Below are 16,763 nucleotides of genomic sequence, written 5' to 3'. Positions count from 1 at the left end.
TTGTCTTAACTAAAATCTCAGAATTTACTTTTATTTTCTCACATTCAAAATAAGTTCTGAATGAACAATCACAAAAAAAAATTTGTCATTCAATGCTTTTCATTAATCTATCATTCTATGTTCCTTAACCAAACATTTCACCTGCAATGATGAATGATGAAGTTTAAAACCACCATAATTTGGTGAATGCTCCCTTGATCAGACTTGAGTTGATCATATTCAAGCATGCAATGAAGATGGTTAACCATGACATCAGGAGACACAATTCCTCTTTTATCAAATCATCACAGATAACATACATCTCACCTCATAATCGAACTCATGGCCTCATGATTTGAAGATTTGTGCTCTCCCTACTGAGTTATAAGCAGCCACACTTCAAAAAATAATCTAATACAAGGCTGCAGAAAATATTTATTTTATTGGCCTTACAATTCAATTTAACTGTTCCAATCTAATGAAATGACATTTTAAATATGGGATTAAACTGAACTCCAGCTGTTATTGCTTTTGTTTTAATTGGTACAAAGAAATGAAATAAATAATTAATTGGATAAAGTGTCTGTAGTAACTAAATTAACTTCTATCTTAAAGCAGTTTTAGATCAATTACATGCTAAAATGTTCAATTTGTAGAGAACACAACCAGACTGCAATGGATTCTATCACAGAACTAAGAGTCCTTCAACAAGTGTACCTCTGTGCAGAGCGATATTAATCTGAGGTTGGTGATGTGAAATAAAACACTTGAGGGATTCAGTAGACATGGAGAGATCGACTGTCTTACTGACAGCTTAGCATAATAGTAACCATGACCTTTGACTAAGAAACCTAACAAGAGAGCCATGATGGCCCTATATCGCTCACCTGTTATCATTGCACTTGAGGACAAGAAGGTCCTCAGAAAAAATATCTAAGTCCACAAAGGACAGGAACAACAAAGAGAAGAAACTTAACCAAAAAGAAAAAAAATTCTTACTAGGTACAGATATGTCAAAATACACCTAAAAATTGGAGGTACCATCCATGTTGTACCACAGAAAAGTGGTCTCGGTTTTTCCCTAAGGCCAATAATAAAAAAGTTACTAAAAATAAGCTATTTATAGTAACGTAAAAGGGAAGTAATTAAAACAAAAAATTATTGTAAGTGAACAAAAGAAGGATCTGCCAAATAAATCTGTTGACATAAATGAAATTTCAGATCAGTATCTTCATTAGTTACGGAGATATACCCATTTTAATTTGAAATAAAGGGAGGTAATTTGACATAAAATCAGTCCATAGTTATCTACCCTGATTGGCTCAGTCCAACTAATGACAGTAATGAAATTTCAAATAAGTCCTATAAGTACTTACTGATATAAATCCATTTTGATTACAATCAGGGGAGGTAATCAGATATAAAATAACTCTGGAACCTACGATTGGATCTGATTTGTCATGGAATCCAAGATTTATTGTAGTTGAAGATATTTTGGAAGTTTGTATCAAATAAAACCATAAATGAAGTATCTATATGGCTGCAAAAGCCAAAATAGCCAATTTTGGACCTTTAAGGGGCCATAACTCTGGAACCCATGATGGAATCTGGCCAGTTCAAGAAAGGAACCAAGATCTTGTGGTAATACAAGTTGTGTGCAAGTTTGGTTAAAATCAAATCATAAATGAAGCTGCTATTGTGCAGACAAGGTCAAAATAGCTAATTTTGGCCCTTTCAGGGGCCATAACTCTGGAACCCATTAAGGGATCTGGCCAGTTTAAAAAAGGAACCGAGATCTTATGGTGACACAAGTTTTGTGCAAGTTTGATTTAATTCAAATCATAAATGAAGCTGCTTTTGTGCAGACAAGATCAAAATAGCTAATTCTGGCCCTTTCAGGGGCCATAACTCTGGAACTCATAATGGAATTTCACCAGTTCAAGAAAAGAACCAAGATCTTATAGTGATACAAGTTGTGTGCATGTTTGGTTAAAATAAAATCATAAATGAAGCTGCTATTGTGCAGACAAGGTTAAAATAGCTAATTTTGGCCCTTTCAGAGCCCATAACTCTGGAACCCATAATGGGATCTGGCTGGTTCAAGAAAGGAACCAAGATCTTATGGTGACACAAGTTTTGTGTAAGTTTGATTAAATTCAAATCATAAATGAAGCTGCTATTGTGCAGACAAGGTCAAAATAGCTAATTTTGGCTCTTTCAGGGGCCATAACTCTGGAACCCATAATGGGAACTAGCCAGTTCAAGAAAGGAACCGAGATCTCATGGTGATACAAGTTGTGTGCAAGTTTGGTTAAAATAAAATCATAAATGAAACCTCTATCGTGCAGACATGAAATTGTTGACGGACGCACGGACTGACGACGGACAACGGACGACGGACGAAGGGTGATCACAAAAGCTCACCTTGTCACTATGTGACAGGTGAGCTAAAAATTAAACAAGATCAGTGATGTATGTATTTTTGTATGGTTGCTGTGACCTTGACCTGATCCAGTGACCTAAAAATTATTAGGGACCATTCAATGTGCATGGCAACATGCCTGCCAAAATTCAGGATTGTAGGTAACAAGCATTCTCAAGATAATGAGTGGAAACAGTTGCTGTACAAACTGTTTCTGTACCCACTGACCTTAAAATCAATAGGGGTCACCCATTCCTTATGAACAGTTTGTCTATCAACTTTTAAGATTGCATGTCAAAGCACTCTTTAATTATGTAGAAAATTGTAAACAGGCTGATGGAGGACCAGTGCCATTATAAGTAAGTCCCTTTGAGCCATTTACTTACATAAGTATTCTGTCATACAGACCAAGCTAAAAAACTTTTACTGCAATATAGTCATGTGTCTTTCACAACAGTCCAATAACATTTCTTTTTGAAAACAATCATGCTTGCATAATGATATATATTAAAAGCTGTGCATGCACTGTGGTAGACACTTTAATGGCTTGTTACTGAATTCATTCCTCTTGGCTACCCGCATGGAAGTGCTCAACTAAAGTGAGGTTTATGGCCTATTATTCTATGTATAGAACAATAGTTTGTATTGTGTTTACTTGCAGTACTGGCTGGCAGAGTTCATGTATGTAACATAATCCACAGGATTTATGCAGAAAAGCCCTTTAACTGCCATTATGTAAAAAGGAAAGTATAATATGTTAATTGGTGTATGAATTATGAGTCCTATAGATCTCTTAGTGTCTGTATAACTGCTATATTGGGAAAGAACCTAGATAAAAATTTAAATTTATAAGCCTAATAAAAGCTTACCTAACATGGTTATTTCAGTTAAGATTTAATGACTGGGAAGCATTGTAGATTCAGTTGTTACTAAGATACAATTTGATGGCTGTACATAAAATTTTAACCAAATTTTTCTAAGTTGAAAACTGTGGGTCATATTTGAATTAAATTCAAACTTGGTTATTTCAGTTGGTTTAATGACTGCGGAGCATTTTGTGAAGCTTCAATCAAATACAGTTGTTACTGAGAAACAACTGGATTGTTGCATGCAAACCTTAAATCAGTTTAGTTTAGGGCCAGTCGGTTATAGGTCAAGGTCACAGTGACAACTGACTTACTGATCCCAAAAACTATAGGAGATATCTATTGACCACAGGCAAGCATTCTATGGAGCATTCTTCAGTTAATATTGAGCTGAAACTAGTTTCAGTCTTAAAGTCATTTACTATGACCTTTGATCTACTGACCCCAAAAGCCATAGGAAATATCTACTGACTACAGGCAAGTTGAGGCAACCATTCTATGAAACTAGAAGATGCTTTTGTAATAAAGCGCATGTCTCCCCCAAAATGCATAGTCATATATGCAAGAAGTCTATAGGTGACAAGAGCAAAAGTCAAAGAGACACTGATGGTTGGTTGCAATAGGGATCACCTTTGACCTGATGGACCCCAAAATGATAGGGGCTATCTACTGACCACAGGCAATTAACACATAAAGTTTTACAATTGCCTGACCAAGCATTCACCAATTACATTTATCAAAAACAAAATTGTCTACCTACCAATGGACTGACAAGAGACTTTCAGCAAAGCAATATACCCACCCTTCTTGAAGGGGAGTGGGGCTGAGGTAGGGTGTTGGCATAAAAAACAGTGTTATAGGGAAGAAAATCCTCACAACTGTTGTCATATACAAATGTTTTTTTAGAAAAATAAGGTGTAAAACTGCTATAGTACAGGTGATAGCAAAATCTACATCACTGATGCAATGTCACTGCTTTGGGACAATCTCTGTAACATTTAAATAAATGGAAGAAAAAATCTGCTGTATAAAAAATATCTGTATAGCTTACTTGATGGGACCCAAGCCTTGACTGATGTGTGGAAAAGAATCTGTATTACTTTAAACACTGGACAAGACCCAAGATAACTGATACAACTAGATGGAACAAGAACCTTAGATTATTGAAACTGTTCTATAGGAAAATCTGGAAATTTTGCATGGAAAATAATCTACATATAACATCTAAATGGTGTAATAAAATTGATACTTGTATCATGGACAATGAGCCCTAGATAACTGTTCAAATGGGAAAAAGAAACTATGAAACTAATTGATGGTACAATCAGATAGTGTATAACTAATGGACCATCCAAGATACTAAAATTCTGATGTTTTACAGACAACTTCCTGTCACTATCCAATTTCAAACAATGTCCAATAAATCATGGTTATGTTTTTCCATTTGAGCTGAATTCTATAAGAGTGAAATGCATCATTTCCAAACAGATGTACTGATAAGGGCCAATAACAGAGATGCCAATTTAATTAATTAAGATAAGCTTTTTAAAGGTGGTTAATCAGATTTTGGTCAACCCATAGATTTGTTCAAAACTTTCACAACTAATCATTTACAATAATACATGTTAGATTTTCACTGGAAGTGTTTTTAAAATTTGATTTTCCTGTCCTGGTTGCCCAACGAAGATAGCATTATTTTAGCAGGAGTATAAATTTAATAAACACATTTTGCCTAAGAAATAATATAAATGTTAATTTTGTCAAAGATTTGCATTGACAAGTAACAAAATTCAAAAGAAATGCAAGTTATTAAAATTATTATTACCTCCCTTTGCCTATCTCAGTTGCGCAGCCAAGATAGATTGAAAATAGATGAATTCCAAAGCTATACACACTTACTTTTTGTTTCAGGCAGTTGAAAAATACCAATATATGAAACAAATGGAAATGTGTCACTAGAAATTATATTGAAATCTGAAGAAATTATCTTCTGTTTAAATACTTTTACACTGAAGGGAGGTAATTACAAAATTTCATGAAAAGTAATAAAATATATACATTTCCAGTTGGGATCTAACTCTATGTAATTGGTCTTTTTGTTCCTTAAATAAATCTCGAATACCGTGTTCAGACTAGCGGATTGGTTTTATTTTTATCAGGCACTAATTGGCTATAATTGGTATTTGACATTTAAAACCCATCAAAATACTAGAAAATGCTTTTGTAAAAAAGCGCATGTCTCCCCCAATGCAAAGTCCTATAGGCAAGAAGTCAATAGGGGTCAGGAGCGAAAGTCAAAGAGACACTGATGGTTGGCTGCAATAGGGATCATCTACTTGGCATGTCCAGTCATCCCGCTAAATTTCAACACTCTTAGCCTAGTGGTTCTAAAGTCACTGTTCAGGCTCCTGTGACCTTGACCTTTGATCAAGTGACCTCAAAATAAATAGGGGTCATCTACTCTGCATGTCCAATCATCCTATTAAGTTTCAACATTGTAGGTCAAGTGGTTCTCAAGTTATTTCCAAAAAAAATATTTTACATGAACAGGCCACTGTGACCTTGACCTTTAATAGAATGACCCCAAAATCAATAGGGGTCATCTACTCTGCATGTTCATTCATCCTATGAAGTTTTAACATTCTGGGTCAAGTGGTTCTCAAGTTATTGATCAGAACTGGTTATCAATGTTCAGGCCCCTGTGACCTTGACCTTTAATGGAGTGACCCCAAAAACAATAGGGGTCATTTACTCTGCATGAACAATCATCCTATGAAGTTTCAACATTCTGGGTCGAGAGGTTCTCAAGTTATTGATTGGAAATGGTTTTCCATGTTCAGGCCCCCATGGTCTTGACCTTTAATAGAGTGACCCTTAAATTGTTTGGGTTCATCTACTTTGCATGACCAATCATCCTATGAAGTTTCATCATTCTGGGTCAAGTGTTCTCAAGTTATTGACCGGAAATGGTTTTCATGTTGAGGCCCTGTGACTGACCTTTCACAGAGTGACCCAAATCGTTAGGGTCATCTACTCTGCATGACCAATCATCAATTAGTTTCACATTCTGGGTCAAGTGGTTCTCAAGTTACTGACCGAATGGTTTTCAATGTCAGGCCCTGGACTTGACCTTTAATGGAGTGACCCCAAAATTGATAGGGGTCATCTACTTTGCATGTACAATCATCCTATGAAGTTTCAACATTCTGGGTCAAGTGGTTCTCTAGTTATTGATCGGAAATGGTTTTCCATGTTCAGGCCCCTGTGACCTTGACCTTCGACAGAGTGACCCCAAAATCAATAGGGGTCATCAACTCTTTATGACCAATCATCCTATGAAGTTTCAACATTCTGGGTCAAGTGGTTCTCCAGTTATTGATCGGAAATGGTTTTCCATGATCAGGCCCCTGTGAGCTTGACCTTTGACGGAATGACCCCAAAATCAATAGGGGTCATCTACTCTTCATGACCAATCATCCTATGAAGTTTCAACATTCTTGGTCAAGTGGTTCTCCAGTTATTGATCGGAAATGGTTTTCAATGCTCAGGCCCCTGTGACCTTGACCTTTGACGGAGTGACCCCAAAATCAATAGGGGTCATCTACTCTTCATGACCAATCATCCCATTAAGTTTCAACATTCTGGGTCAAGTGGTTCTCAAGTCACTGATCGGAAATGGTTTTCAATGTTCAGGCCCCTGTGACCTTGACCTTTAATGTAGTGACCCCAAAAATCAATAGGGGTCATCTACTTTGCATGTACAATCATCCTTTAAAGTTTCAACATTCTGGGTCAAGTGGTTCTCTAGTTATAGATCGGAAATGGTTTTCCATGTTCAGGCCCCTCTGACCTTGACCTTTGACAGAGTGACCCCAAAATCAATAGGGGTCATCTACTCTTTATGACCAATCATCCTATGAAGTTTCAACATTCTGGGTCAAGTGGTTCTCCAGTTATTGATTGGAAATGGTTTTCCATGTTCAGGCCCCTGTGACCTTGACCTTTGACAGAGTGACCCCAAAATCAATAGGGGTCATCTACTCTTCATGATCAATCATCCTATGAAGTTTCAACATTCTGGGTCAAGTGGTTCTCTAGTTATTGATCGGAAATGGTTTTCAATGTTCAGGCCCCTGTGACCTTGACCTTTGACGGAGTGACCTCAAAAACAATAGGGGTCTTCTACTCCAGCAGGCCTACAACCCTATGAAGTTTGAAGGTTCTAGGTCAAATGGTTCTCCAGTTATTGCTCGGAAATGAAGTGTGACGTACGGACGGACGGACGGACGGACAGGGCAAAAACAATATGTCTCCTGGGGGAGACATAATAATCTAGTTACACTAGGCAAAGAAATGTGGTTTAAATATATACATGCAATGTTGAAAGTAAACAAATATTTTGCAATAAGCAAAAAAGGTTACAAAGAAGAAGGCTAACAGAAACAAGAAGAAGTCATCAATGTTTAAACTTCTGTGTTTATCTTAGAATTTCTGTTCTTTCCATCTATAGTCCATTTTGAGCATCAGCATGACTCCATATCACAATTTAATGTTTTTGTTTCATCAACACTCCAACTACTTTTGCCAGCCATAGCATCAATTGTTAGATACAAAAGAGAAACACATGGTATTCTTCAGCCAAAAGGTAAGATCTGTGGATTTGGCATTGTAAAACCAGTTATAACTCACATTTGCGTTCACACTTGTAAAATAATGTAGTATTACTTTTTAATATAGTATTAAAACCACCTACCGAGGTAGTTTTAATGCTACATTACAGAAACCACTTGACCTTTATATAATTCATGTTTTACACCACATATAGTGTGGACGCAAACGAGTTTAAAAAATAAACCCAAGTTAATATAGGATTAAAAACGTAGTCTGAACACGGTATAACAGAATATATGAAAACTGAAAAATGTCATAAAATGTTGCTCAAATGGGACTGGCCACCTTTAAGTCACAGTACAATTGTTCAAGACATTGCCATCAAGACAATTCATTGTGTCTTTTTCTTCAATTATGATATAAAGATAGGGAGGAAACATTTCTGGTCTCTATCATTATGGTCCTCAAATCAAGTCTACCATCAGCAATTAGTATATTCTATCACATATAATTTAGCATTATTCCAAGATAACTAACTATACCATGTCTTTTCCAAGATCCATCAAATATGTACTAAATGGGAATCATTGTACATGTACATAAAAACATTCGATTAGTGCCAAAATTTCATGAAAAAGGATAAAAGACAAAAGGACAAAAAGTCAGCGTATATAAAAACTGATACATACATGTACTAAATTAATTTTTTTCACAAGAGATACCAACTGCGAGTGTTTTAATCTATTTTTAAAAGATATTCTAGTCAAAATTGTCCAAAACATTGAATTTGTGATATTTTTTCTATATTTTCCATAGCTATTTTTTCTGTTTTGGTGGTATTTTATATCATCATTATTTTGGCAGCCATCCTTATTTCAAAGTTGTTATTTTCATATTTCTTTCATTTAAATTTCCCTAAAACCCTAATAAATTTTCCCACTTTGTTGTAGTAATGTATTTTAACCTGAAACAATTGTTAGTGCATTATCTGCTAGAAGGCAAGGGTATCACTCATAACCACCTAACTCCCTTTTGCCAGGTTTTTGCCTCTTCAAACCATGAAACAATTACCATTTCCCATGCCAACAGGAGCAAATCTATATTTTCTAATGATAAAGTGTCAAAATTAAAGAAAAAGAAACATTATCCATTTTACTTTATTTTCCTTTCCTCCTATAATTCTACTTTGTTTTTTAATGAAACCTCATAAAACAAAATAATTATTAACAAGAGGGTCATGATGACCCTGAATCGCTCACCTGAGTAATATGAGCTACATATTTCAAATGTCAAACTGATGCTAAAATATTAAGAATGTAGGTCAGTAGGTCAAATTCAAGGTCATTGAAAGTCAGTTTTAAGATCGGTGTGCAAAACTGTGCATGTCATCCAAATTTCAAGGCTGTATCTTAAAAAGAAACAGCTGAGGGTCGTGAGCTCAATCTGATTGGGTCTACTCAGTGTAAGTTTAAAAAGGCATCTTCTGCAAAAGAGCTGAAAGTTTTGAGTTTTTTTCCAGTAGTACCATAATATGAGTGACAACGGGTTTTACAAGCTGCTGATAGTTTTGAAAAAGTATATTGAAACATAATACTCATACCAGAAATGATTCTAAGTCCTAGGCTATAATTTGCAAAAAAAGGATGATTATTTTTTGCCTGCATTACAGGTCAGTTAATGGTGACAAGGTGTGCAGTTTCAAGGCAAATACTTTGTTGTAAGAGAAAAAGTCACTAAACAAAAAGCTTAACACAGAAATTGAATTTTCTATTAAGTCAAAAATGAGCGCCCAAAATCTGCAGAAACCAGGATGGAGTAAAGTTTTGTGAACAGTAGCTGGTAAGGAACAAGTGTCAATTTTAAAACAAAGCTTGTAGTTTAGGATAAAGTTACCTAACATAAAACTTGAACCAAGACTGCATTTTTCTATCCAAAGGGCAATAATTTGCAAAAGCAAGAGGAGTTATGTTCTGATGTACAAGTCCTATAACTTAAAGCATGTTTCCAAGTAAGAATTAAGCTTTTAGTTTTGGGAGAAAAGTTACCTGACATAAAATCTTAACAAATTTGATAGGATCTAAGATACAAAAGGGCTTAAATCTTTCAAAAAGCAGATGAGTTATGTTCTGCTAACAGGTCACTGATGTGGAAGCAATATTCAGTTTCAAAACATACTTATAGTTTTAGGAGAAAAGCTGATAAACATAAAATTGCCAAGCAAACAAGGACACACCGCTAAGCGATGATACAAAAACAGTCATTATTTTTCCAACAAATCAGATGACTAAACAGAAAGTAGTCAGTAGAAGTGCGCCCTAATCACTTGGGGTCATCAGGTAATTATAATTAAACAGTCTAGGAAATATGATCTGACAATTTTTGAAGTATTTTTTCCAGTATAACTCATAATTATAACAAGTGACCCCCAGAGCGGGGCCTCTTTTCACCCAAGGGGCATAATTTGAACAAACTTGTCTGAGATCCACCAGGCAATGCTACATACCAAATATCAAAGTCCTAGGCCTTGAACTTTCAGACAAAAAGATCTTTATTTTTTTTCCTATATAAGTCTATGTTAAACTTGGTACCCACAGGGCAGGGCCTCTTTTCACTCTAGGGACAAAATTTAAACAATTTTTGCAGAGAAACACTAGGAAAGGCAGCATACTTAATATCAAAAGCCTAGGTCTTGCAGTTTCAGGCAAGAAGATTTTTTATTTTTTTTCCCCGATATAAGTCTATGTAAAACCTGAGACCCCCCCCCCCCCCACACACACCCCGGGGGGCAGGGCCCCTTTTCACCCCAGGGGCATAATTTGAACAAATCTGGTACAGGACCACAAGGCAATTCTACATATAAAATATCAAAGGCCTAGGTCTTGTGGTTTTAGACAAGATTTTTGAAGTTTTTTACTCTACATATGTAAACTTGGGACCCCCGGGGCGGGGCCTCTTTTCATCCCAGGGGCACAATTTGAACAATCTTGATAGAGGACCATAAGATGATGTCACAAACCAAATATCAAGCCTCTAGGCCTTGCGGTTTTGGACAAGAAGATTTTTTAAGTTTTTCCTTTTGGTTGCCATGGCAACCAGAGTTCTCCATGGAATTAAAATCTTTGAACAATTTTGAAAGGGGACCATCCAAGGATCATTCCTGTGAAGTTTGGTGTAATTCTTCTGGTTTTCAAGAAGATTTTTTTAGAAAATGTTGACCGACACACGACACACGATGTACAATGGACATTGAGCGGTCACAAAAACTCAACATAAGCCTTTGGCTCAGGTGAGCTAAAAAAAAATATTGTAAGTGAACAAATAAGGGATCTGCCAAATAAAAACAAGAACACCGCAATGCAGAATAATATACACAAGAAACAAAGTCATATGAGCTTTGACCCCTAAGAGTGACCTTGACCTTGAAGCTAGCCATCCGTAACATGCGCTCTGCATGTCATCTTGATGTGGTGTACATTTGTGCCAAGTTTCTTTGAAATCCTTCAAGCAGTTCAAGAGTTACAGAGCGGACACGAAACAAACTCATATGACCTTTGACCCCAAAGTGTGACCTTGACTTTGAAACAATCCATCCAAAACATGTGCTCTGCACATCCTCTTGATGTGGTGAACATTTGTGTCAAGTTTCTTCAAAATCCTTCAAGGGGTTCAAGAGTTACAGAGCGGACACAAAATTGCTAACAGACTCTAGCTGAAATACTTTTGGACATACTTTGATACCATTTCTGTACAGTCACAGGCTTTTTCCGCAGTCATTTTTATAGCCATTATTCGGCTATATTCCCAATGCCAAAAAGTCTGTATTTTTCCCAAAATGAGTGCAAAAATTCCCAATCTACATTCTGAAAAAAAATCATCAAAATTGCACAAACATTGACCAAATTATGGAGAATTTTGTAATGGCAATATGTTAGAGAGGCTGTACAATTTGAAACATGTGAAACATGTGTATGAAAAAGGGCTTAAACACATCCTATGGGACTAAACATTTCCTAATTCAGTACGTTTATGCGTCAAAATTCCAAATTTTTGGGGTATAGGCTATGTTCCCAAAACAGCAAGAAACAAGAGCTGTCTCCATAGGATGACACATGCCCCCGATGGCACTTTGAATGAATAGTTATGGCCGACGTTCGAGTTTAGGACCTTTGACCTACGGACCTGGGTCTTGCGCGTGACACGTCCTCTTACTGTGCCACACATTCATGCGTAGTTATTTTAAAATCCATGCATGAATGACAAAGATATGGACCGGACACGCCCATCACTGCACTATCATGAAATATGACCTTTAACGTCTAAGTGTGACCTTGACTTTTGAGCTACGGACTTGGGTCTTGCCGCGACAGGTCATCTTACTGTGGTACACATTCATGCCCAATAATTTTAAAATCCATGCATGAATGACAAAGATATGGACCGGACACGCCCGTCAATGCACTATCATGAAATATGACCTTTAACGTCTAAGTGTTACCTTGACCTTTGAGGTACGGACCTGGGTCTTGCGCGCGACACGTCGTCTTACTGTGGTACACATTCATGCCAAGTTATTTGAAAATCCATCCGTGGATGACAAAGATATGGACCGGACACGAATGCACTATCATGAAAAATGACCTTTTACGTCTAAGTGTGACCTTGACCTTTGAGCTACGGACCTGGGTCTTGCGCGCGACACGTCTTCTTACTGTGGTACACATTCATGCCAAGTTATTTGAAAATCCATCCATGGATGACAAAGATATGGACCGGACACGAATGCACTATCATGAAAAATGACCTTTAACGTCTAAGTGTGACTTTGACCATTGAGCCATGGTCCTGGGTCTTGCGCGCGACACGTCGTCTTACTGTGGTACACATTCACGCTAAGTTATTTGAAAATCAATCCATGGATGACAAAGATATGGTCCGGACACGAATGCACTATCATGAAAAATGACCTTTAACGTCTAAGTGTGACCTTGACCTTTGAGCCACGGACCTGGGTCTTGCGCGCGACACGTCGTCTTACTGCAGTACACATTCATGCCAAGTTATTTGAAAATCCATCCATGGATGACAAAGATATGGACCGGACACGAAAAATGCGGACAGACTGACAGACGGTTCAAAAACTATATGCCTCCCTTCGGGGGCATAAAAACTCTCAGTCATTCTAACACAATGGCCATAACTCTGTTTGACTCAGTGAAATCCCAAACAAAATGCCAAGAAGCACAACTTCACATGCTGCTTAACATTGTCATGACCCTATGTCAAACACTTTCTGAGATACTTGCTAGAAAAACATTTAGGCCTTTTAAGCATTTTATTGACAAATTGAAGTGAAAGTACTCTGGGATGACCGAAGAGAAATCCCAAATAAAACTTCAGGTGTACAACTTCACATGCTGAATAATATTTCCTTAATGTTTAATGACCATAGGTCAAATATTTTTGGAGATACATGCAACACAAACTTTTATGCCCTTTTTTCATTTATCTGACTAAGTCAAGGGCCATAACGCTGGTCTGACTGAGTGAAAAAATTCCCCCCAACCCACAAAAAAAACCCAAAACAAACAGGTTCACAACTTCACATGCTGAATAATATTCCTATAACATTTCATGACCCAAGGTCAAATACTTTTTGAGATTAGTGTGACACAAATGTTTAGGTCCTTCTATGCATATTTTTTGACTAAGTCAAGGACCATAACTCTGTTCTGACTGAACAAAGTTCCAAACAAAACTTCACATGCTGATTAACAATCCTTTACAGCATGATGATTTTAGATAAAATATTTTCTTGAGACAAAACAAAACTGGACAGATTGATGGACAGCTTGATAGACGGACGGACGGACGGACGGACAGACAAGGGCAAAACTAAGTGCAAAAAAATTTGGGCCTAACATAAATGCTTGAGTATATTAAAAAGTTTAAAATCCTTAATGTGTAAAAGTGGAATTTAAACATTGATTTTAATTTTAATTTCCAAATATTTAATTTGCTGTTTGATATTAATTTTTTAATAGAAACATATACTGCCCAAATTAATTACACAAGTAACACACTTATACAAAGTTTCATTACAACATCTATGTAAACTTTCGGAGATTTTAATGTCTCAGAGTCTAAAATTGTACACTTAGCAAATTATAATGAGTGCAGAAGCAAAGGGAAAATCAAACATAGATAACTTTTCTGCACTGCTGATTTTAGAAAGTTTTAATTTGGTTTATTGCTAATTTTAATTTGATATAGTGGTTAAGTACTTCAATCACATAACAGCAGTTAGTGTTCCAGGATCTTGTACCAGTATTCTCCTATTTTATTGAACTGTCAAATGCATATTCGAGGGTTCAACGCAATAAGGGGGTATCTACATTATGTAGATACGCCCTTATTGCGTTGAACCCTCGTATTGATTAAATGGGCAGTGCATAGAATGTTTTAATCTTCGGTTGATTTTCGGCACATTCCGTTTAGTATACGGAAAGTAACCAGCAAATAAAATGGTTTTTTTTTAAAGCGTGTATACGTATATACGCAAATCACAATAGCTCAGTGGTCATCGTCAATAGCTTGAAACCTGGTGTTCGTAAGATCAATACCGTTTAGTATCTGAGTTTTTTTTCCACAAATTTCAACAAACACTCTGTACATGTACATTTTTATCCAGTATTTCCTTCAATGTATTTTCACGTATTTTTTTTTCATTTTTATCTATTTCATTAATTTCTGATTTATATATATATATACTTTTATATGTATTTTTTTCACAGTTCATTTCTTGACTACAAATTTCATTAATATGAATTACAACTAGCTAAATTCATCATTCAGTTTCATTCGCGGTGTGGGTACTGCTGTCATCGAAGTCATATAAATCATATAAATAATTGAAAATGAAAAATAAAAAAATGTGCTCGCTAAAATGGGCTCAAACCTGCGATTTCCCGCATTCGAGCCAAATGCTGTAACCACTGAGCCACAGATACGATCGATGAGTGTTTTTCACTTACAATACTAATAATGATATTTAGACAGTTTACCAAATTTTTTTTCTGTAAAACATATGGATAGCACCGAAGTTGGGCCGAATATTATAATATCGAATGCACAGAGCGTGTAATGTATGCATATTTGACTGGTTAAAAAAATAGCACAATACTGACTTGTTTCTCCACAAGTAACTGACAACTTCCCCCACATGAATCAGAGGTGGAGATCAATGGCATCAGGCACCTCATCTTCTGTCAAATTGTCACAGAGAACATGTGTCTCACCTGACTTGAGGTCAAACGCACAGCCTCTCAATTCATAGGTTTGTGCTCCGGTACTTAGAACTAACCAGGCCAAATGAACACAAAATATTATATAATATGTTTGGGCTAAATATGGTTAACCGTAAACAGGTGAAAAAGGTCAAACACCCTTTTCTTCGACATATGGAACAACTTGAAATGTAAGTTTGTTGTTTTGACATAACTGATTTTATAAGACTTTAAACATTGGCTTATACTAATTGTATCAAATGTATGTCAGCAAATTTAAACAGCTCACACTTACCGAACATTTGCGAGAGTATGTCGCCGGCATCTGTTTCTAACTGCAGCTAAGTGCATCATTTTTAAATCCCCTATATCTCCTCGCTCCGCTTCCATATTTCTCCCTTCAATCCTCACTGGATCCGAATTCATAGCATATCACAATGCTTGTATGCCAATGACAGGAAACTAATCTTATTTCACTGACAAACACTTTATTCCAATGTTTTCTGATGCTTATCAAAAATGTTTTCTCCTAAGAATTCAGTTTACAGATATACTGACAAATTAAATTTTCCCACATCAGTATGTATTTATATCTGCCACCAGGGAACCAGCTGCTCTTCACTTTTTATCAAATAAACTTTCCATGAAAAATCAAAAATAACTTCCACTTGTCTCTATTACAATTCCATCGAAAAAAAAAACAAGCTGCATTTAAAGACGGTTTACTCCAAAGCACTTCTGAAGATATAATATTGCTCCAGGAATCTGTAAAACTTAGCTATGTGAACTGGAAGATGGCCACTGTACATCATACAGATAAGAATTTCATTTGTTTTCTCTTCTGTTATACCTTACATCAATTACAGTCACCTAACCATGCATGACATAGGGCCATTCATTATAGCATCTAAAGAATTTCATCATGACTACAAGTTTAATGTTACATAACCACATTACACTGTCTTCCATTTGCAGTTCATCATAATTATGAAGTGCTTATTTCACTTTTTACCTACAGTACTGCTCAAATAATAAATATTAACACCCAAAGTTTAAAAGCGAGTATTTGCATTTCACTACAAGTTTGTTTTTTTCACCCAACAGAATATTCTGTCTTCGATTTTTTTTTGTGCTCACAGAACTGAAGATTAAAAAAACATATTGCATTAAATATAAACCAGACACTTCAGCTAAGTACTTCATTACTTGATATATTTTATATCTACAAGAACTACAAAATAGATTACACCTAACAGCCTATCTGAACCTTCATGCCACTGTAATAGTTCAGCAGTGGGTAAGGCACCTACCAGAGCTACATGAACTAGAATGTGTTATAGTAACTATGATAAATGCTTTTTATGGCAAGATGAAAGCTGAATCAATTAATCCCAAAGGACAATACTTGATGAGTTGTGATACTACTCTACTTCACATCAGAAACCTTAGCTAGGTAGTCTGGCTACCGACTAGATAATCTTAATCATTTCTCTTATATATTCTGACCAAACTTTCTTGGCTCTGATTTAATATCCAGTGTTTTCGGAAGAAAAGGGACATAATTATACAAAATTTTAATAGCCTCAGAAGTTATCCCCTGTG

General features: G+C 36.1%; 1 protein-coding gene across 3 annotated transcripts in view; it reads right to left on the bottom strand.

The window, feature by feature from the left end:
• LOC123525401 (cAMP-specific 3',5'-cyclic phosphodiesterase 4C-like) overlaps nt 1-16,763 on the bottom strand; it is an 831,602-nt gene that overhangs the window by 668,138 nt on the left and 146,701 nt on the right. For 2 of the 3 annotated variants that reach the window (XM_045304426.2, XM_045304430.2), the window contains exon 2: nt 15,457-16,302. The exons of the other annotated variant lie outside the window; for it this stretch is intronic. In XM_045304426.2, coding sequence (XP_045160361.2) covers nt 15,457-15,587 — 131 coding nt within the window. In that variant the 5' untranslated portion in view covers nt 15,588-16,302. The remainder of the gene's footprint in view (nt 1-15,456; nt 16,303-16,763) is intronic. 3 annotated transcript variants of the gene reach the window in all.

This window comes from Mercenaria mercenaria, chromosome 3 (genome assembly GCF_021730395.1).
Source record: "Mercenaria mercenaria strain notata chromosome 3, MADL_Memer_1, whole genome shotgun sequence".
NCBI classification, from domain to species: domain Eukaryota; kingdom Metazoa; phylum Mollusca; class Bivalvia; order Venerida; family Veneridae; genus Mercenaria; species Mercenaria mercenaria.
Note: the sequence above shows the minus strand (reverse complement) of the source record. Positions and strands in the feature narration are given on the sequence as shown.